This window comes from Nyctereutes procyonoides, unplaced genomic scaffold, assembly GCF_905146905.1.
Source record: "Nyctereutes procyonoides isolate TBG_1078 unplaced genomic scaffold, NYPRO_anot_genome, whole genome shotgun sequence".
Lineage (NCBI taxonomy): Eukaryota > Metazoa > Chordata > Mammalia > Carnivora > Canidae > Nyctereutes > Nyctereutes procyonoides.
Window position 1 is genome coordinate 15,209,589 of NW_026575141.1, and position 19,509 is coordinate 15,229,097.

The 19,509-nt window shown below is 38.7% G+C and overlaps 1 protein-coding gene across 11 annotated transcripts in view; it reads left to right on the forward strand.

The window, feature by feature from the left end:
- The window catches only part of AKAP9 (A-kinase anchoring protein 9), a 195,387-nt gene that overhangs the window by 33,028 nt on the left and 142,850 nt on the right, over positions 1–19,509 (forward strand). For 6 of the 11 annotated variants that reach the window (XM_055307479.1, XM_055307488.1, XM_055307489.1 and 3 more), the window contains exons 1-2: positions 10,596–10,798; positions 11,391–11,455. In XM_055307479.1, the coding sequence (XP_055163454.1) occupies positions 11,408–11,455 (48 nt within the window). In that variant the 5' untranslated portion in view covers positions 10,596–10,798; positions 11,391–11,407. The other 5 variants (XM_055307480.1, XM_055307482.1, XM_055307481.1 and 2 more) reach the window with 3 other exon arrangements.

Sequence of the window (19,509 nt, forward strand, 5' to 3'; positions counted from 1 at the left end):
CATATGGCAGGAAATAAGGAGGGAACTCTCCAGGATCACTTTTATAAGGGTACTACTCCCATTCATGAGGGTTCCCCTGTTGAGATCTAATCACCTATAAAAGGCCCAACCTTCTAATACCATAACAACAAGGGTAAGATTTCTACATATGGATTTGGGGGGGGGGGGAGATACAAAAATTCAGTAGATAGCATTAGTGTTGAGAATGTATGAAATCAAGAAATCAGCAAAGATGAATGTCAAAAGAAAGCCGGAATAGCAACACTTATATCAGACAAACTAGATTTTAATCCAAAGACTGTGACAAGAGATGAAGAAAGGGGACTGTTCAACAATATAATCTAACAGTTATAAATATTTATGCCCCCAGCATGGGAGCACTTAGATATATGAGACAATTAATGACAAACATAAAGGAACTCATTGATAATAATACAATAATGGTAGGGGACTTTAACACCCCTACTTACATCAATGGATAGATTATCTAAGCAGAAAATCAGCAAGGAAACAATGGCTTTAAATGACACACTGGGCAAAAATCAGCAAATGTAATCTGGACATTAACAAAATAAACCTTTAAGCTACTATAGAAATGTTTAAAGATAAAGACTTTGAGGTTCTATATTTTAAATTAGAAACAGTATATTTTCTTTCAAAAAGTGGTACTGTCATACCTGAGTTTACCAATATTGATGTCAGATTCAATTCTTTCTAATACTCTAAGCCCTTTAAACCTGTAGTTAGTTTTTAGTAAATCATTGTTAGTAAATCAATGCTAGAATACCAACTAGAAAAAGTAGTTTGTGGGGCACCTGGCTGGTTCAGTTGGTGGAGCTTGTAACTCTTGATCTCAGAGTTGTGAGTTTGAGCCCCATGTTGGGTATAGAAATTACTTAAAAATAATATCTTTTAAAAAAGAAAAAGGAGTTTTTTTTTTTTTTTGAAAAAGGAGTTTTTGATGATTGTTGGCTGGTAACTTATTCCAAGAAACTTTCTTTTTTTTTTCTCCTTTTTCTCTTTAAGATTTTATTTATTTATTCATGAGAGACACGGAGAGAGAGAGGCAGAGACACACAGGCAGAGGGAGAAGCAGGCTCCATGCAGAAAGCCTGATGTGGGACTCAATCCCAGGATCCTGGGACTTCGGGATCACGCTCTGAGTCAAAGGCAGACGCTCAACTCCTGAGCCACCCAGGAGTCCCACCAAGAGACTTTCTAGTAAAGTTTCATAGACTGCTACACACATACATAAGGATATGTAAACACATTCAGAATTACCTTACATATCTTCACAATGGTGAGTTCTATTCCTGGTTTCTTGCATGAACGATGGAGGAATATAAATTAATGTGAAGGGGTGCCTGGGTGGCTCAGTCGGTTAAATGTCCGACTCTTGATTTCGACTCAGGTCTTGATCTCAGGGTCATGAGATCAAGTCCTACGTTGGGCTCTACGCATGGAGCTTGCTTAAGATTCTCTCTCTCTCTCTCCTCTCTTTCTCTCCCTTTCTTTGCTCCTCCCTCCTAAATAAATAAAGAAATCTTTTAAAAAAATTAATGTGAAAATATATATTACTTCTGGAGATATAGAAAGAGTTCAAATATTTTATATTATTTTGCCCATTTTTTTAATGGCATACAGTTTAATAGGTTTGTTAGGTTCCTTAAAAATGAGGAATTATACTCAGATCATCTTTGGCAATGGAGTTATTGTGCAAAGACATCCTGGGATACAAGGTAGTCCAGGACGTTATTTCTGAGTCATAGAGTTACTCCAGGAACTTCCAAGACTGGGAAGTATGACATGACAGGTCTCATGGAAAACTGGAATCATGCCTAAATTCTCTTAGCTCACAAGGCATTTTACTTGACAGAGGAAGAGAATGTGATTAGGTCCATATAACGCCATTCCAAATGGAGTGCTAAAATTGCTTAGAATGTTATGTATGCCACACTAACTCACAAGAAGTCATCCTCCTTTGTCCCCAGTGTTCACAGAGGTTCAAACATTAGTAGCCCAGGATAAAAAGGCTGGTTTCACTCAAATCCAATACAAGCCATAGCAATTAAGAGTAGTTTGCCTAAAGAAGGACATCATAAGTATAGTGGGTTTGCAGCATTTCATGGACTCGGCTGAAACAGAAGAGAAACTGAAAGATTACTTACTTAAAATTTCCTTTCATGTTTAAATGTATCTTGACTCTAAAAACTACATGGATCTTTGATACAACTCTTTTGGAAACTTATATAGTTTATATTCTGTGCCTGCTTGGCAATATGAAAATCCTTGAAGAATTGAAATTAGTATGTATTCTATTCAGTAATGAATTACAACATTTTGGATTACTGGCTTATAATTCCATCTTGATAATAGTTACACCTTAGACTTTTTTTTTTAAATGTTATTTATTTATTCATGAGAGACAAAGAGAGAGAGGCAGAGACACAGGCTGAGGGAGAAGCAGGCTTCCTGCAAGGAGGTTGATATGGGACTTGATCCCAGATCCCAGGATCATGCCCTGAATGGAAGGCAGATGCTCAACCACTGAGCCACCCAGGCATCCCACACCTTAGATTTTTCTAACACATAATTAAGTTCATTTGGCCGTTTTAAACAAGTACTAGTTTCATAAGTCATGAATAATCTTTGGAAACCTAAAATATTAACTAAAAATGTCCTAAGTAGTATTTAGTACATTCTGTAAGCGTGTACTGATTTTGTTTGGAGAAGCAGTTTAGCAAAATGGAGTAACACTTAGATCGGGGATCTGGGACCAGGACATGGTAGGACTTTTCCTACCCAACCATGAAAAGTTGGGCAAGTTATTTAACCTCTCAGGCCTTTGTTTCTTATTCTATAAAATGTGGAAGATAAGTCACTATGCTTCCTCGTATTTTATTTATTATATATCCTTCATCTCTATTAATAAGTAAAAATAATCATTTTTGGTTTTAGCATTTAATGTCTTTTAATTCAGTTTAACTTAATCATGAGGGCCTAGTCACATTTGCAAAATAAGCTACGTTGTATATCCCATAAGTATTTGTCTTATGAAACCTGTAGCTTTGTGTATGGATTTCTGGCACTGCAGGAAATGTGATTCAGGAATCAACACATGGGGAGACCTTTGAGCAACTTCCCAACTACAATAAGGACGTGGTGAGAGAGAGGAATTAGAGTTAGAAGGCATAATAAAACTGGGGCAAGTTATGGAAGGCTTTGAATAATGGATTTAGGAGTTTGAAGTTCATCTTACAAGCAATAGGAAGTCATTTTATAATGGAATGACTTCGTGTAAGTTGCTTCTTAGAAAGCTAATCCAGCAGTTATGGGAAACAGTATGTAATGGGGAGAAATGAAGGCAGCTTAGAGTCTTCTGAAGTTTTCAAAATATGAGATAATGTGGGTCTTGTCTATCATGTTGACAGTGGAAAAGGAAAAACTGAGAAGGAATTAAAAGACTATGTAGGAGGGACACCTGGGTGGCTCAGTGGTTGAGCATCTGCCTTCCATTCAGGGCATGATCCTGGGGTCCTGGGATCAAGTCCCTGCAGGGAGCCCGCTTCTATCTCTGCCTTTGTCTCTGCCTTTCCGTGTGTCTCTCATGAATAAATAAAATCTAAAAAAAAAAAAAAAAAAAAAAAACGTGGGAAAGAAAGCACAAGAGAACACTGGAAGAAGGTCATTAACTGAAATAAAGAAGTTTGGAAATGTTGCTGTTGGAGGGAGGATCTTGAGCATTGTTTTAGGCAATTTGAATGGCAAGTGATGGTGAGAAGAGTTCAGTGGAAATGGTAGCTGGTAACATCTTCTAATTAGGGAAGAAGCAAAGCCATGAAGAAGGACAATGGTAAAACAAATGAGATAGATAACTACTCTATCTGGTTTAGCAGGAAAACTATAGATGAAAGTTTTGTCTGGATAATTTTGGTCCAGGTTATAAGAAGATAGCAATATATTATCATATGATCTTGTATCTGCATCCTCAGTGTATTATGCTAGCCTTGGAAAAATTGAAGGAAGCAATCAGTAAAATCTTCAGTATTTAGTTTCACAATGAATACTTTTGAAAAATGAGAAAAAAGATAGATAGATACCTATTTGGAAAGAGCCATTGATGAGATGTTTGAGGGACTCTGACTCATTTTAAATCTGACTCTTTTTTAAATGGTTTGTATAACAAAATACAGAATTCAGCAGTGGGTGAGGTGCCTTAAAGAACTGGATTAAAATTATAAAAGTCTATGCACATTTTAAACATTTGTGGACAAGGACATGACTGAATTTCATATTGATACTTGACTCAGGCAAAAACTCCAGGAAGCCATATGTTAAAACTGAACCAGAATTATGAGAGAAAAATGTGTCTGCATTTAAATGAGTAAATGAGGTTAATAAATCAATCATGTAGTATTGTCATTAAAATATGTGTGACATACAAATAGGAGTTAAGCGTATAGGAAAATACAAAGATAACTCTGCTATGGTAAGACACAGTTTAAATATTTAATGAAAATCACTTGGTTAACTTAAGTGAGTTATTAAAATTTGGCAAAGATCCAGTGAATGCCAATTAAAATGATCAAATATATTTTAAATGGACCGTATAGGAAAGGCCTAAAGAAAAATTATGTAATCCATAAGAGAAAAGGCTAAAGACAAACTGTAATGTCCCTCCTCCTGAATTTAGGAGTTATATTTACTCCTAAACAATTTCAGAGAGAAGGACCATCTTTTTAAAAAAAAAAAAAACACAGAATCTGAAGAATTGCCTCAGTTGCTGCTACAGCTTCTGTGAGGTCGAGGTATAGTGACATATATTGGTTACTAAAATGGAAAGACTGCTAGGTTGTGACCAGTTTCTGAAGGATCAATTAACATGGAAATGGCAATCACAAAATACAGGCATACCTTGGAGATGTTGCTGGTTCAGTTCCAGACCACCATAATAAAGCAAGTATAAGAATAAAGCAAGTCAAATGTATATTTTGGCTTCTCAGTGTATATAAAGGTTGTGTTTACACTCTACTGTAGTCTGCTAAGTGTGCAATAGAATTATGTCTAAAAACACAATGTACATACTATAAAAACACATTTTTGCTAAAAAATGGTACCCTTCATCTGAGCTTTCAGCAAATCATAATCAATGATCACAGATCACCATAACAAATATAAGATTAATGAAAAAGTTTGAAATATTGCAAGAATTACCAAAATGTGACACAAAGACACAAGTGAGCAAATGCTGTTGGAAAAATGGTGCTGACTTGGTTTGGTGTAGGGTTACCACATACCTTCAACTAATTGGCAAAACACATAATATCTGTGAAGAGCAATAAAAGAGGTATGGCTGTACTGTGGGGAGGGATGGAGAAAGCTTCTCAAAACATAATTTAGCTATAATTAGAGCAATCTCTTCTTTGCTGATCACAATAGGTACTTCTTATGTACTAGTCTGCAATCTTGCCAATAAAAACTAGCACTACAGACAATCTCTAATTTAAGATGGTTCAAATTACAGTTTTTAGATTTACAATCGTGAAAGTGATACAACATTCAGTAAAAACTGTACTTGGAATTTTGAATTTGGATCTTTTTCTACTTTAATAATATGCTGCAGTCGACTTTCTTGTGAGGCTGGGCAGCAGCAGCAAGCCACAGCTCCCAGTCAGCCACTCATTTATGAGGGTGAATACCCAATACACTTACAGTGATTTTGTACCCTTACGACCATTCTTTCAGTACAGTATTTCAAAACATTATTCAATACATTTTCACTTGAGTATAATATTCAATAAACTATATGAAATAGTCAGCATTTTATTATAAAATCGGCTTTGAGTTAGGTGATTTCATCCAGCTGTAGGCTAATAGAAGTGTTCTGAGCAAGTTTAAGGTAGGCTAGGCTATTACACACACACACACACACACACACACACACAGAGGAAGATATGTATTTAAATGGAAAATAGAAAAAGTATCTTTAGAAATCTTTAATTCCTCTTGGGAAACAGATGTAGTGCAGTATTCTTACGATTAAGTCAACACTAAAAGATGTGTAGCTTAATTACGTATGTTATACAAGAGAATCACTAGAATGTAACTCCGATCAGGAATGACAGACAGGATTTCCCTTTTCTATTTTTATTTTATGATAGTCACACAGAGAGAGAGAGAGAGAGAGGCAGAGACACAGGCAGAGGGAGAAGCAGGCTCCATGCACCTGGACGTGGGATTCAATCCTGGGTCTCCAGGATCGAGCCCTGGGCCAAAGGCAGGCGCCAAACCGCTGTGCCACCCAGGGATCCCAGGATTCCCCTTTTTAATTCTAGTCAATTGGAAGGGATTTCCAGGGGCTCTTTGTTGAGAAGGATACTAAAGCAGAGTTACCCAGTAGGAAAGAGTTAATGATTGATTTGTAACTTCCATGGAAACCTCCTGTGACCTTTTTACCTTTCTAAAAGCAGTGGCCATTTCTCAGGCCTCACGTTAATTAACCTATTAGCAGCAGTTGCCACAGTTCATTCCCTCCTCCTTCACTTTCTGCAGGTAGCTACTAGTTCCTCTCATCTACCTAGGGAAGGGGTTCAGAGCAACAATCTGCAAAATGTGCTACTTTGGCATGTGAACTACTTTGAAAAGCTGAGGAAGGCTTCTATATGCCATTTCACTTTTCTGTCTTTGAACCTCTCGTGTATATGGGGCTCCCGTAGATGCAAAATTAAATGCGATTCTCTCATGTTAATCTGTTTATGTCAATTTAATTCTTAGGCCATCCGTAAAGAACCTATTGAAGAGTAGAAGAAAATTTTCCATTCTTGCACAAGCCACTGTACTGTCTTCATTTGCTGATTCCTCTCCCCTTCCCTCCCTTTTAGAGTTGGAGTGCTCTGACACTGAGTCATTGTATCACTTCTTTTTTTTTATTAAATATTTTATTTATTTATTCATGAGGAGACAGAGAGAAGACAGAGACACAGGTAGATGGAGAAGCAAGCTCCCTGTGGGGAGCCTAATGCAGGAATTGATCTCAGGACCTTGGGATCATGACCTGAGCCAAAGGCAGATGCTCAACCACTTAGCCACCCAGGTGCCCCAACACCTTATATAAACTTGCTCCCCAGAGAAGCAAGGTTCAATAGAAAAATAATATGAGCCATAAATGCAACTCATATATGTAATTTGAAATTTTCCAGCGGGTACATTAAAAAAAAAGTAAAAATAAACTGGTGAAATTCATATATATATATCTATATATATATAGATATATATATAAAATTTAACCCAGTATACCTCAAATATTAGCATTCCAACATATAATCAGTATAAAATATATTTTTATATTAATATGAGGTATTAAAATATTTTATTTTTCTTTTAGGAAACATTTTATTGTTGCTTTAAGTTTATGAATTTTCACTGACAGAAAACCAGCACTTTCAGAACATAGCCCTACTTGGCTTCCTAATCTTGGTTTTTGTAGACATATCAGCATATTTCTCTTCAGTACAATCATTCCATCCATGATTGATGGATCAATCCTAACCTCCAATTTCTGTACTTGGCTTTGGTTTATGAAGCTCTTCAGGACTGTTTTTAATTCAGAAAGAGTGACTTTGTCTAAAGAAGATGCAAAAAAAAAATAAGATGCAGTAGTAACTATGCAAGGTACTTTTTTACGGTGGGCACTCATTAATATTAATGAGATACTTTAAGTTCTTTTGTTTTAATTCTAAGTCTTTGAAATCCACTGTTGCACTTGTAGCACACCTCAATTCAGACCAGCTGTATTTCACATGCTCAATAACCACATGTGGCTAAAGCCTGCTGTATTGGACAGCATGGCCCTAGATGATCTTATCCAAACCCTTAAAGTGCCATTTATATCCTATTCTCAAATTTATATTTCTTGCTTGGACGTGTCTCCTGAACTTCATACTCAGAGGGTCCATGTGACATCAATTCTTGGATACCTAATGTGTCTCTAATTTATGTCCAAAGCTGAACTCTTGGTCTCCTCCAAATTTGCTTTTTCCCATCTGAGTTACTGGCAACTTCACCGATTGCTGAGGCCAGAAACATTGGACTCAACCTTGAGTCCTTGCTGTCTCAAACTTTACGTTCAACATACAACTCCTGTGGCACTATTAGTTGAATGCTGAAGATATATACAGACTGATTACCACTACCATGGTCCAAACTCCCACTCTTGTCTGGGTTATTGCAGCAGCATCCAGACTGACCCCCCACAGGCTATCCTCATAGCAGTAGATATCCTTTAACAACATAAGCCAGATCAGGTCACTAATCTGTTCAACATTCTCCAATGGCTCCCCGTCTTACTGAGAGTAAAAGCCAAAGTCTTTCTAATGACCTTCAGAAGTCTATAGAATCTGGCCTCCTACTATTTCTCTGACTTAATCTCCTTCCTAACTCTACTCTAGCCACTCTTGCATCCTGCTTTTTCTTTAACACGTCAGTCTTATTCTAGCTTCAGGGCCTTTAGACTTGCTACACCCTTGCTTATCCTCATGGCTCATTTTCTCATCTCTTTCATGTCTTTGCTCAGATATCTTTTCAGGGAATGAATGAATGGATGAATTAGTGAATTAATGAATGCAATACATGACATGACATGAATAGGTGCCATACAGAGGCGTCAGTGTAAGTGCCACACACCCTTCTAACAGAAGTCAACACACAATTAACTTTCATTTTTAAAAATTTTTTAAACTCTTTTTTTTAAAAGATTTTATGTATTTATTCATGAGAGACACAGACTGAAACAGAGAGGCAGAGACATAGGCAGAGGGAGAAGCAGGCTCCTCACGGGGAGCCTGATGCGGGACTTGATCCCGAATCCCGAGACCACGGCTTGAGTTGAAGGCGGGCGCCCAACCGCTGAGCCACCCAGGGGTCTCTCTTTCAACTTTTATTGATCATATATATGTAACAGGTGTCTATGATTCTTTGGTCTTAGTGAAGGGAAAGGTTGAAATAATCTTGTGGCTTTAGAAGGTTTTTGAATGTTTTTAGCACGTATTAGAACAAACAGCTGACTTCCTTAGTCACTGAGAAAGCAGCGTCTATTAACAAATATATATCTTGTCAGATAACTTAGGGCTTCCTCTTAGGCAATGAGAATCTAGAAACATAATCCCTCAATCCAGGCAGTATTTAAATCACTGCAATATTAGAACACCTGGTTGTAGTCCTAGTTTGACTCTTAGCTTGGCGAATGACTAACTCACTTCTCCGTTTACTGGCTTAATTCTTTTATTCCTATGGTAAGATGTCTAATCTCATCTATTGCCCAATTCAGTCTAAGATAATAGGTCAGTATATACTTGGATGTTACAAATGGTACAAATATGTATGCTTGTGGAGTTTGAGGATAAAAAGTCTTTTTTTAAATCTAAGAATTTATAAATCAGGGATGCCTGGGTACATCAGCGGTTGGGCGTCTGCCTTTGGCTCAGGGAATGATCCCAGGATCTGGGATCAAGTTCCACCATGAGCTCCTTGCAGAGGGCCTGCTTCTCCCTCTGCCTGTGTCTCTGCCTTTCTCTCTCCCTTTCTCTCTGTCGAGTGAATAAATAAAATCTTAAAAACAACAACAACAACAACAACAAAGAATTTATAAATCAGAGCTGTTTAAACCTAGTCTTCCGGTGACGGGCACTGAGGAGGGCACTTGATGGGATGAGCACTGGGTGTTATACTATACGTTGGCAAATTGAATTTAAATTAAAAAAAATTTAACCTATTCTTCTGGTTGTGGTAGACTTGTAGCAACCTAATAAAAAGGTTGTTAATCTTTTTATTTTTCAACACTATTTTCACTAGCATCCCTTCTATGATTGATTTTATAGCTTATTTTAGTTCACACCTGCCAGTGTTTTAGTCCAACCTAGCTCAAAACAGAGAACCATGATCAGCCTGAGTAATCAACCTGACACATTAACATGTGTAGCTCACCTCAAAAAATGGATTCGAGAAAAAGAAATGGATTTGATATTAAAAGGGTGGGGAGAAAAAAGGAAGTATTTAGGGAAGAGATGAAAGTCATTAAAATGGCTCAATTCAATCTAACAAGTTTTATCGGGTGCAAAACTATGCCAGTCATTTTAGTAATGCCAAAATAAGCAAGACAGTCTGCCATCAGAGAATCTAGCCTATGAGGTGAAGAAGTGGTGCATAAATTACTAAAGTATCATGCAGAGTACAGAAAGGAAATACAAGGAGAGGGGGGAAAACTACCATTAATTAAGGACATTTTTAACATGTCAGAGGCAGTCACATATATCGACTCACATATCTTAACGACCCCTCCAAAACCTCCAGGTAAGCTGAGGGAGGATAGGGAAGTCGTTCAAGGTCATCCAAGCTAGAAAGTGTATACTGGCTTTTGTCCCCAGCCCACGTTCCGAAGCCTAGGTTCCTTTCAAGACGTCATTGCTAAGAGGGAGATCAAGGAGGAGTGGAAAGGGAGTAAGCCAAGCCTGGATACTCCTAGCTGCGGTGGAGGGAACAAAGAGACCAGAGAAGCCGTTCGGGCGGCGGCGGCGTGTGAGGTGGGCCTTGAAGGGTGGACCGGAGGTTGGGCGGGCCCGTGTGGGGAGGAGGGCGGGACGTTCAGCCGCAGAAGTAAGGAGAGCCGCTGGCACAGCTCCCAGTTCTTCGACTGGAGGAGTCGATCCGGGCTGGGAAACTGACGTCCGGTGGGTCGTTTCCTCTCCGCGCCACCCCAGGCTTTTCCTTGGGGCTTTTCATCGGTCACCGGTCTGGCCGTTAGGTATACATGATTTCTGTAACTGGAAAAATCTCAGTGTTTTAAAAGCGACCAGCGAGTCCCTAGCACGGTGGGCGGAATCCTGCCGGCGCCCCTGGCACACCCCCTCCCTCCCGGCCCCTCAGCCAGGCCGCCGCCACCTGGCGGGCGGGCGTCCGTCCCCCGGGAAGGGCGCTCACCCCCGCGGGCTTTGCGCCTGCGGCCGCCGGGGTCCGAGCGGGGGCAGCGGGGGCCGAGGGGGCCGGGCCGGGGCAGCCCCGGCGGGGGCGGGGGCGGGGCGGCGCGGGGCGGCGCGGCGCGGCGGGCGCACCTGCCCGGAGCGGCGGGGTGGCCGGCGGCTGCGCGGACCGACGTGCCCCCCTCCTTCCACTCCCGCCTCGCCGTGTGTTTACGTGGAGACGAAGATGGCGGCGGCGGTGACGGCGTTCCCCGGGCGGCGGAGGGCGGTCAGCCAGTGAGCGCGGAGACTGGTTCCACGCCGGGCGGGGGGGCGCCGGGCCCGGCCCTGCTCCCGAAGCGGCGGGGCTTGCTGTCCCACCTCCCTCTGCATCGACCTTCCGTTTTCACCCCGGACCCACTCCCTGTCTTCCCCCAGCCTTCCCGTCAGAGGCCATGGAGGACGAGGAGAGACAGAGGAAGCTGGAGGCCGGCAAAGCGAAGGTAAGAGACCCGGAGGCTGCTGGGGCCCGCGGTGGGAGGCGGTGGCCGGCGAGGGGCGGGAGAGGGCCTGGGAAGCCGAGGTCGCCGCAGCCCCGGCTCGCTGCGCGGCCGGGAGGCGCCGCAGGACCCGAGTTTTCCCTTTGCCCTCTTCTCCTTTTTCCAGCTGAAAACGCTTGGTGTGACTAGCTCCTCGCGGATGGTACTTCCGTGATGGTTGGGTGGTGTGGCTTCTCCCCGGTGAATGCCCAGATAAAAGCCTTCCTTTCCTGCCTTGCCGTGAGCTGGGATTCTTTGCGTCTAAGCCTCCAGCCTTTCGCTGTCTGAGGGAGTTCTCTGCCTAGTCAGGCATTGTGCTTTTCAGGGTGGGGACTGAGGGCTTTTCTTTATTTGGTGGGGGATTTGTGCGTGGGTCACAGCGGAGCCCTCTTCGGTGGCGTGCCGGCACTCCTGGGTACGTGACGGCCTGTGACAGCTGCCTTAGCGGCGGCCCCCGTGTGCCACAAGTGCCAGCTGTGGAGTTCGCGTCGGGGGCGTTTTCAGAGACGGCCTCTGCGCTGTGTTCGGAGGTCTTTGTCGTGGCGCGCGCTTGTGTTGTGTGGAACGGTAGTGCAGTCCGAGCCCGACTGCGGGGGACGACAGGCACCGGGATCTAAGCAACACCTATAGAATTCCTGCTTTCCAGGATCGTCGAATCGTTATAGCGTTCGAGTGAGCCCGTATCTTAGGTCTGCGTGAAAGAAAGAAAGAAAAAAACCTGTGAAGCAAAGGATACCTGACTATAAACAGATACTCCTCACCGACCTTCGTGAAAAATTTGATAGACAAGACCTAAACTAAATAGCATATTTCTTTTAGAAATTACATATTCGAGTCTGTCTTCTAGCTGGTCTCAAAGCCGCCCCCCCATCCTCCGTTATGACGACGTTATCTTTTATAGATTATATACCGTCTTATTAGAGATAATGGTTAACAGTCATACTTGGACCACAATTAAATTATAATATAGTTAATTGTTGTTGTTTTTTCTTTCTTCCTCTCTTTTCCTTCCTCCAAACAAATAAAAGGGACAGGGGTCCATGATTTCAGTAATCATTGAAGGGCTATACTGCAGAGATGCGGTAGTAGATGCTCAACCCAAGTTTCTTAGATGAGTATGCATATAACCTAGCTTCATATTTCTGAAATACAGTTGGCTTTCCCGTAAGTTCCTTCTATCTGAGATCAAAGCTTGAGGGCTTTTATGTTACCAGGTAGATTATTACTTTAAAATCTGTAAGTGGAGGAAAGGGGAATCAAGATATCTTAAGAAGCCCAGAGTTGCTTACATTTCTGCAACCTGAAAGTCTGAGCAAGCTCTGAATCCAAGAAGGTGGATAAAGTGTGTGCCTCCTTTGGAGGCATTGATGTTCTAATTAGACATTTCGTTAATTCAAAGTTTGGATTGCCTGCCCCCAGAATTATCTTCCTAAAGATATGTACAGAGTAGTCCTACAAAATATTATTTGCTTTGGACAACACGTATAACAGGATTTATTTAAATTGATTTGGCCAAAAAAAAAAAAATTCTAGTTTCTTTGTGTGTGTGTATGTTTGTCCTTCAGTACTCTGCTTATGGAGTGAAAATCTTTTTCCTTTAATAGTCACTTATATTGTAGAGGATTATTGTCTTCTGGAGTTGAGCCCAGTTTTTCTAGTGAGAAATAAATCTGTCAGATCTATAAGGCAAGAGTTCTTTGCTGGAACATTAGCTGTACAATATAAAAACACTGGAAACAAGGAGAGAATTAGAATCATTGTTTTCAGATCATGTGAATGCATCGGAATATTACGCAGCCATTAAGATTGATGGCCAATAAAAATATGAAAAATAGAATGAAAACAGCATCCTCAAAATTAGTGTATATATTATTGTTTTAACTTGTGTGCTTTTAGATTAGGACTTAAAAATTTTGTAAAGTCATTCAGCAAGCCTATATTGAACTCCTGTTTTATACCAACAGTCGGAAATTTAGAGATGGTGACAGTCTCTGTTCTCGAGTTGCTCACAGTTTAGTGGGAGAGACAGACACTGGGTAATATGCACAGTGAGAGAAGAGGTACAGTAGGATTTGGGGTGAATTTTTCATTTGTAAAAGTGTGTTAAATGCTGCTACCTTGCTTTTAAGACTACAGAGAAGGCTCTTGATATTAATGCAGCCAGTCATGGTACCTACCACATAGTAGGTACTCAAATATTTGCTTAATGAGTGAATGAGTAGAATGACTATGAGTCGTTCACAGGTACTACTTTATTAGAATGTTGTAATTTAATAGCAGTAATTCTCTTAATTGGAAGTCTGTTATTGATGGCATCAGAAATCACACTGATGATTTCTAAAGCTTTTTTTTTTTTTTTTTTAAATTTTTTTTTTATTTATTTATGATAGTCACACAGAATGAGAGAGAGAGGCAGAGACACAGGCAGAGGGAGAAGCAGGCTCCATGCACCGGGAGCCCGACGTGGGATTCGATCCCGGGTCTCCAGGATCGCGCCCTGGGCCAAAGGCAGGCGCCAAACCGCTGCGCCACCCAGGGATCCCTCTAAAGCTTATTTAGAAACTTGGCTTTCTGAATGTCTTGTTTATTCACTGAACTTAAATATTGTATTTGATAATATAATTTTATGAACCATAGCTTTTTAATTTTTCTCTTGGTGCTTGGTAAGCTGATCATTGAAAAATTTGCTGTCTGTATTTAGATCTTATAAATGATTATTTTTAAGGTTTGTATGCAGCATAGTATGCTTTATAAAATAGCAACAAAAATTGCAATGATAGAATAAATTCTGGTACATGTGGCCATTAAAATAATGCTATAAAGATTTTTTCAACTGGAAAAATGTCCATAAATAGTGCCAGGTTAATAAGAATGTTACCATATAAAGTCTGTGTACATACCTATATATATGAAGACACCGGAAAAAAAAAATGCACTAAGATGTAAATGATGGTTATCTCTGGGTGGTGGGTTATTGGCAATTTTAAATTTCTTTACACTTTTAGTATTTTCCAGATTCTCTACAGCATTTTTTAGGATCAGTAAAAAATGTTTAAATGCTATTTTTAAATACAGTAAAAGCTTATCAAATAGAGTATGATGAAGAACTCATTATACTGTATGGTTATTATAGAGAATTTAAAAAAATGAAGTACAAAAAAGGTAGGTTTTCTAAGGGCTCTCACTTTGGTGTACTCCTGCAACTGTAATTCGTATTCCAGTGTTGCTTGTGTTCCATAGTTGGGAGGCTGAATTATTAGACTTGCACGGACTTCCTTTCTGTTTTGTAGTTCTTTTTTCCTTGCTGTTCTCATTGCCGTGGTCATGTTCATCTTGCCTTACTCCATCTCCTCTGACTCTTTGGCTAATTTGTTTTAGGTTGCTGTGACTGGAGAATTTAGTGAATTTGATAGGATGGTTTACAAAAATCAGGGCCAATGGAGTGCAGTGAGTGGGCTTTAGTTTTCTACTTGTTGGTTTTTTGGTTGCAGTTGAGTCCTCAGCTACTTCCTCAGTGTTAATGTAGCAAGAAGCCTGACCCATGGAGATGTGAGACATTACTGCATTATTAAGTAAATATTTTCAGAGCTGGACTAACCCCGTTTACAAGGTGCTGATGGGGATGGGACTACACAGACTGGCTTTGTGTTAAACTACTTTAAATGACTTCATTCTTTTCCAAGTGAAATTATTTACACTTATATAAAGAAAGTATTTTAATATTAGTGAACAAAATTAGAAAACAGTTGGGTAATTAGTATTATTAATCACTGTTATTACTCCTGTAAATTCACATTGGGTATACTTAACATTTTATTCAACATTCTATTATTCATGTACCAGAATTCAGTAAAACAAAAGTTTTGCACCAGCCATCCAGCATTGTATATAATTGGCATTATTTGTTGAATAATTAAGATTTTTGCCTGTTGCATTCAGTAAGTATTTACTGTATGATTTTTATTTAATGAGCATTTTCTGTTTGAAAAGTGCCATTTTTATGCAAAAAAGGACAGGGCTCTATGCAAGCTCTGTGTTAGGTTATTGATAGCTGAACTTTTTAATTACTGTTTCCACTGAATAGACAAAGTTACTTCTGGTGCAAAATTGTTCCTTGCTTAATTCAGATACATTGCTCCACCACTAAGCAAATTGCTCTTCATCCTTGTTTCTTTAAAACTTTCTAGTTTTTTCTTTTTTGAATAAGTACAATCCGGGAATCAATAGTTGCATGCTCTGCCGCTGAGCCAGCCAGGCACCCCCAAACTTTCTAGTTTTTTATTCTTATATGTGACATAACTTACTTAGCTTTCAAAGTGGATACAGCAGTTTGATACCTTCATCATCATTTTTTTTTCCATCATCATTTATTGTAACAGTTGTGTATTGTCTCTGACTTAAAAACTAATTCATGAGCTTTAGGCTTTATTGAAAAACAAAACAAAACATGGTTTTTAGATTTGAGCTTTAAGAGGGGTAATATAGAGGAAAGAATGAGCAGAATAGGCTTCTTAAAGTATATAATGAACAAAAGTTTCTACAGCAAATCCAAGAAATGGCAGGAAATGGGTGAAAGAGCCATAAGATCCAATGAAGAGAGATTTAGCAAAGAGGTCTATGGTGTCCTGTCAGTGAAACTGAAAGTTGAATGAGCACCTGGAAGAGAGGAAGTGACAAAGATAGGATATATCCAAGTAACTACAATATGACAAGATTGGGTAAGAATTCTTTTTAAACAAAAACGCCTCTTATTTTTATATATGAAGCTTGTAGGAAGAGCTCAACTATGACAGTAAAATAATCTATTATAGGCTACTAATTATTGAAATGTAAGTAAATTTCTAATATGGAACTAGAAAAAGTTCTCTGGTAAATTAAACATTAAATGATAAGGAACATCACATTTCTTTAAGATTCCACTAAAATTGAAATTAGTCATCTTATTTCATTGGTTACAGCTCTTTAACAGTTTTAATTTGGAAAAACTTCAGATTTTATAAAGGTTGTTTTGCATCTGGGGTATATATATGTGTGTGTGTGTGTGTGTGTGTGTGAGAATTTATAATACAGCTATTTGGCATACTTTTAGAAAAGGCAGTAGGACTTTGGAGACATTTATTTGCTTATTTGTTCAGCTGACATTTTTGAACGCCTACGACTGCAACTATGGACTTTTACTTAGCAAGCATGTATTTAAATTATCACAAATTCTGGGCATTATTGTCTATGAGAATAATCCTGTTGCAGGACATGAATCTCAACAGGTGTTTTAGAGAATAAATGAGATAGTGATGGAGAACTTTTCAAGTTCCGGTGCTACATGTTAAAAAAGCTATGATTTTTTTAAATTGAGATGAAATTCACATAACAAAAATAAATCGTATAAAAATGAATAATTCAGTGGCATTTAGTAAATACATAGTTTGCAACCATCAATTCCATCTAGTTCCAAACATTTTTATCATCCCAGAATAAAACCCTGTACGTTAAGCAGATACTCTTAATTCCTTCCTTCCCCCAGTCCCCAGCAACCACCAGTCTTTCTGTTTCTGTTTGATGTACCTACTTAAGATATTTCTTAAAAATGGAATCCTATAATATTTGACCCTTATTGTCTGACTTTTTTCACTTAGTATAATGTTTTCAAGGTTCATCCATTTTGTAACATGCATCCATACTTCATTCCCTTTTATGGCTGAATAATAATCCATTATAGCACTTAGTACATTTTGTTTATTCATTCACTGGCAGGCATTTGAGTTTTTCCCAATATTTGGCTATTATGAATAGCACTGCTATGAACATTCATATATATATATATATATATATGTGTGTGTGTGTGTGTGTATATACACACACACACACACACTCTCTGTCTGCCTCTCAGGTATTCAAATATATATATATATATATATATATATATATATATATATATATATATATATAGCAGTGGAATTGCTGGATCATAAGGTAATTCTGTGGTTTTTGAAGAACTGCCAAACTGGTTTTCCACAGCAGCTGTACCATTTTACATGTCTACCAGCAGCGTATGAAGATTCTAGTTTCTCTGTATAACCACTAATGTTTGTTGTTTTCTGTTTTAAAAAAAATTTTTTATTGCAGCTGTTCAGGTGTGTGGAAAGTGGTATCTCACATGTTTTAACTTGTGATTTCCTAATGACTGAGAGATGTTGAACATCTTTTCATGTATTTTTGGGCCATTTGTCTATTCAAGTCCTTTGCCCATTTTCTAATTGGATTGTTGCCAATTGTTATATTAGTTATTATTATTTATCGTATGCATTTTTTTCTACATACAGAGAAAGAATACTTGTGCGTGGGCAGATGGGAGAGAGGCAGACAGAGAGAACCACACATCTCAGTAGTATTATCTTTCATCTTGTTTTTTTTTTTTTTTTTTTTTCTTGAGACTTCTGGGCTCTTCCAAAATTTAAACTGTTGCTTTGAATAATAGGTTCTTAGTAAATTGATTAGAGCATGATGCTAAAGTTTGATTTCTGTGTGGGCCATTGAGTCATTCCATTCCATGGCCAGCTGTTTTACAAGTGCATGCAGTTGGTCTGGGGGCACCTGTTGGGTTTTTGGCTTGATCATTACCAATCCATTTTTATTGTGAGAACAAAATAACCCAGTCTTGTTCAGTAACAAAAAGGTCTATCCTTTTCATATGTGAACACAATCGATTACCAGTATTTCACTATTATAACATATTTTTGTTGTCCTGTTGACTTCCCTTTTACTTATAGTGTTTTTGTGGTCGTAGTCACCAAAATAAGGATACTCAGTGCTCATCTTGTATGCTGCATAAAGTTTTGGTTGATTTGCACATGGATTTAACACTATTCATTATTCTAGAATAAGTTATTTATTTAAATCTATAGATTCTTTTGTATCATGAAAAATTCCTTTATCCTCTGTTCATGAACAGTATCATGTCTGTTTCAAGTTGCCATCAGGGTTGTGATTTTTATACTGTTCATTTAGATTTTTGTGTGGTCTAAACAATTTTCTGTAAGTCCTTTTTTCCTCCCGTTTGAGGGATCTTTTCTTAAAGCCCCCAAAGTCATCAATTTGACTCTGGTAAGAACTACACTAAACTTTACTACTCAAAATCCTAGTCTGTAAGATTTCAGTTTGTAAATTTTATTGATTGAATAGGTTCTCTGGTTTACAGATCTCTGAAAAACAGTAAAAAAAAATCTAGAATCACTTTCTTGGTCTCCCTTTTTTCCTTCTCTTTATACCAAACACACTTCAAAATTCCTTGTTCACTAAGAATCATTTATTGTGAGCTCTGTGATTATGCTGTATTTATTTCTTAGTCTCACTTTTATTCAAGTTGATATTGTCTTATTGTTTCCCCAGGGAAAATAGATGGGATTAGGGACCAGTTATAACTAAAAATACTTGTTCTCTATTTATCAAAATTCAAATTTAACTTATGAAAGTAAATGAGGGAGATCCATGGGATTGCAGTGTACTTAGGGGCAGTGATCCCAGTGAGTTAGCGCACCATTTATGGTCTGTTGACTGTGTATACATATGTTGATTTCTTTTATTTTTTTTTATTATTTTTTACTTTTTTAAAAAAATTTTTAGCCCATATGTTGATTTCTTAAGTCAAATAAGTACATGCTCTAAAGGGCAAAGTCATAGAACATATGTAAAAACTGCATTAGCAAATATCTGCTGGAAGTTTATGAAATACCGGACTTTGTAATGTTATTTTTTTAGGGACACCTGGCTGGCTCAGTGGTCGAGCATCTGCCTTAAGCTTGGCGTGATCCTGGGATCTGGGATCCAGTCCTGCATCGGGCTCCCTGCAGGGAGCCTGCTTCTCCCTCTGCCTGTGTCTCTGTTTCTTTTTCTCTGTGTGTCTCTCATGAATAAATAAATAAATCTTTAAAAAAAAAAAAAGAAACTTTTTTATTCTTAGACAACTTAAAGATATTGGAAGTATTTCCAGTACTTTTATGTAAAATCTTTTACACTTACCA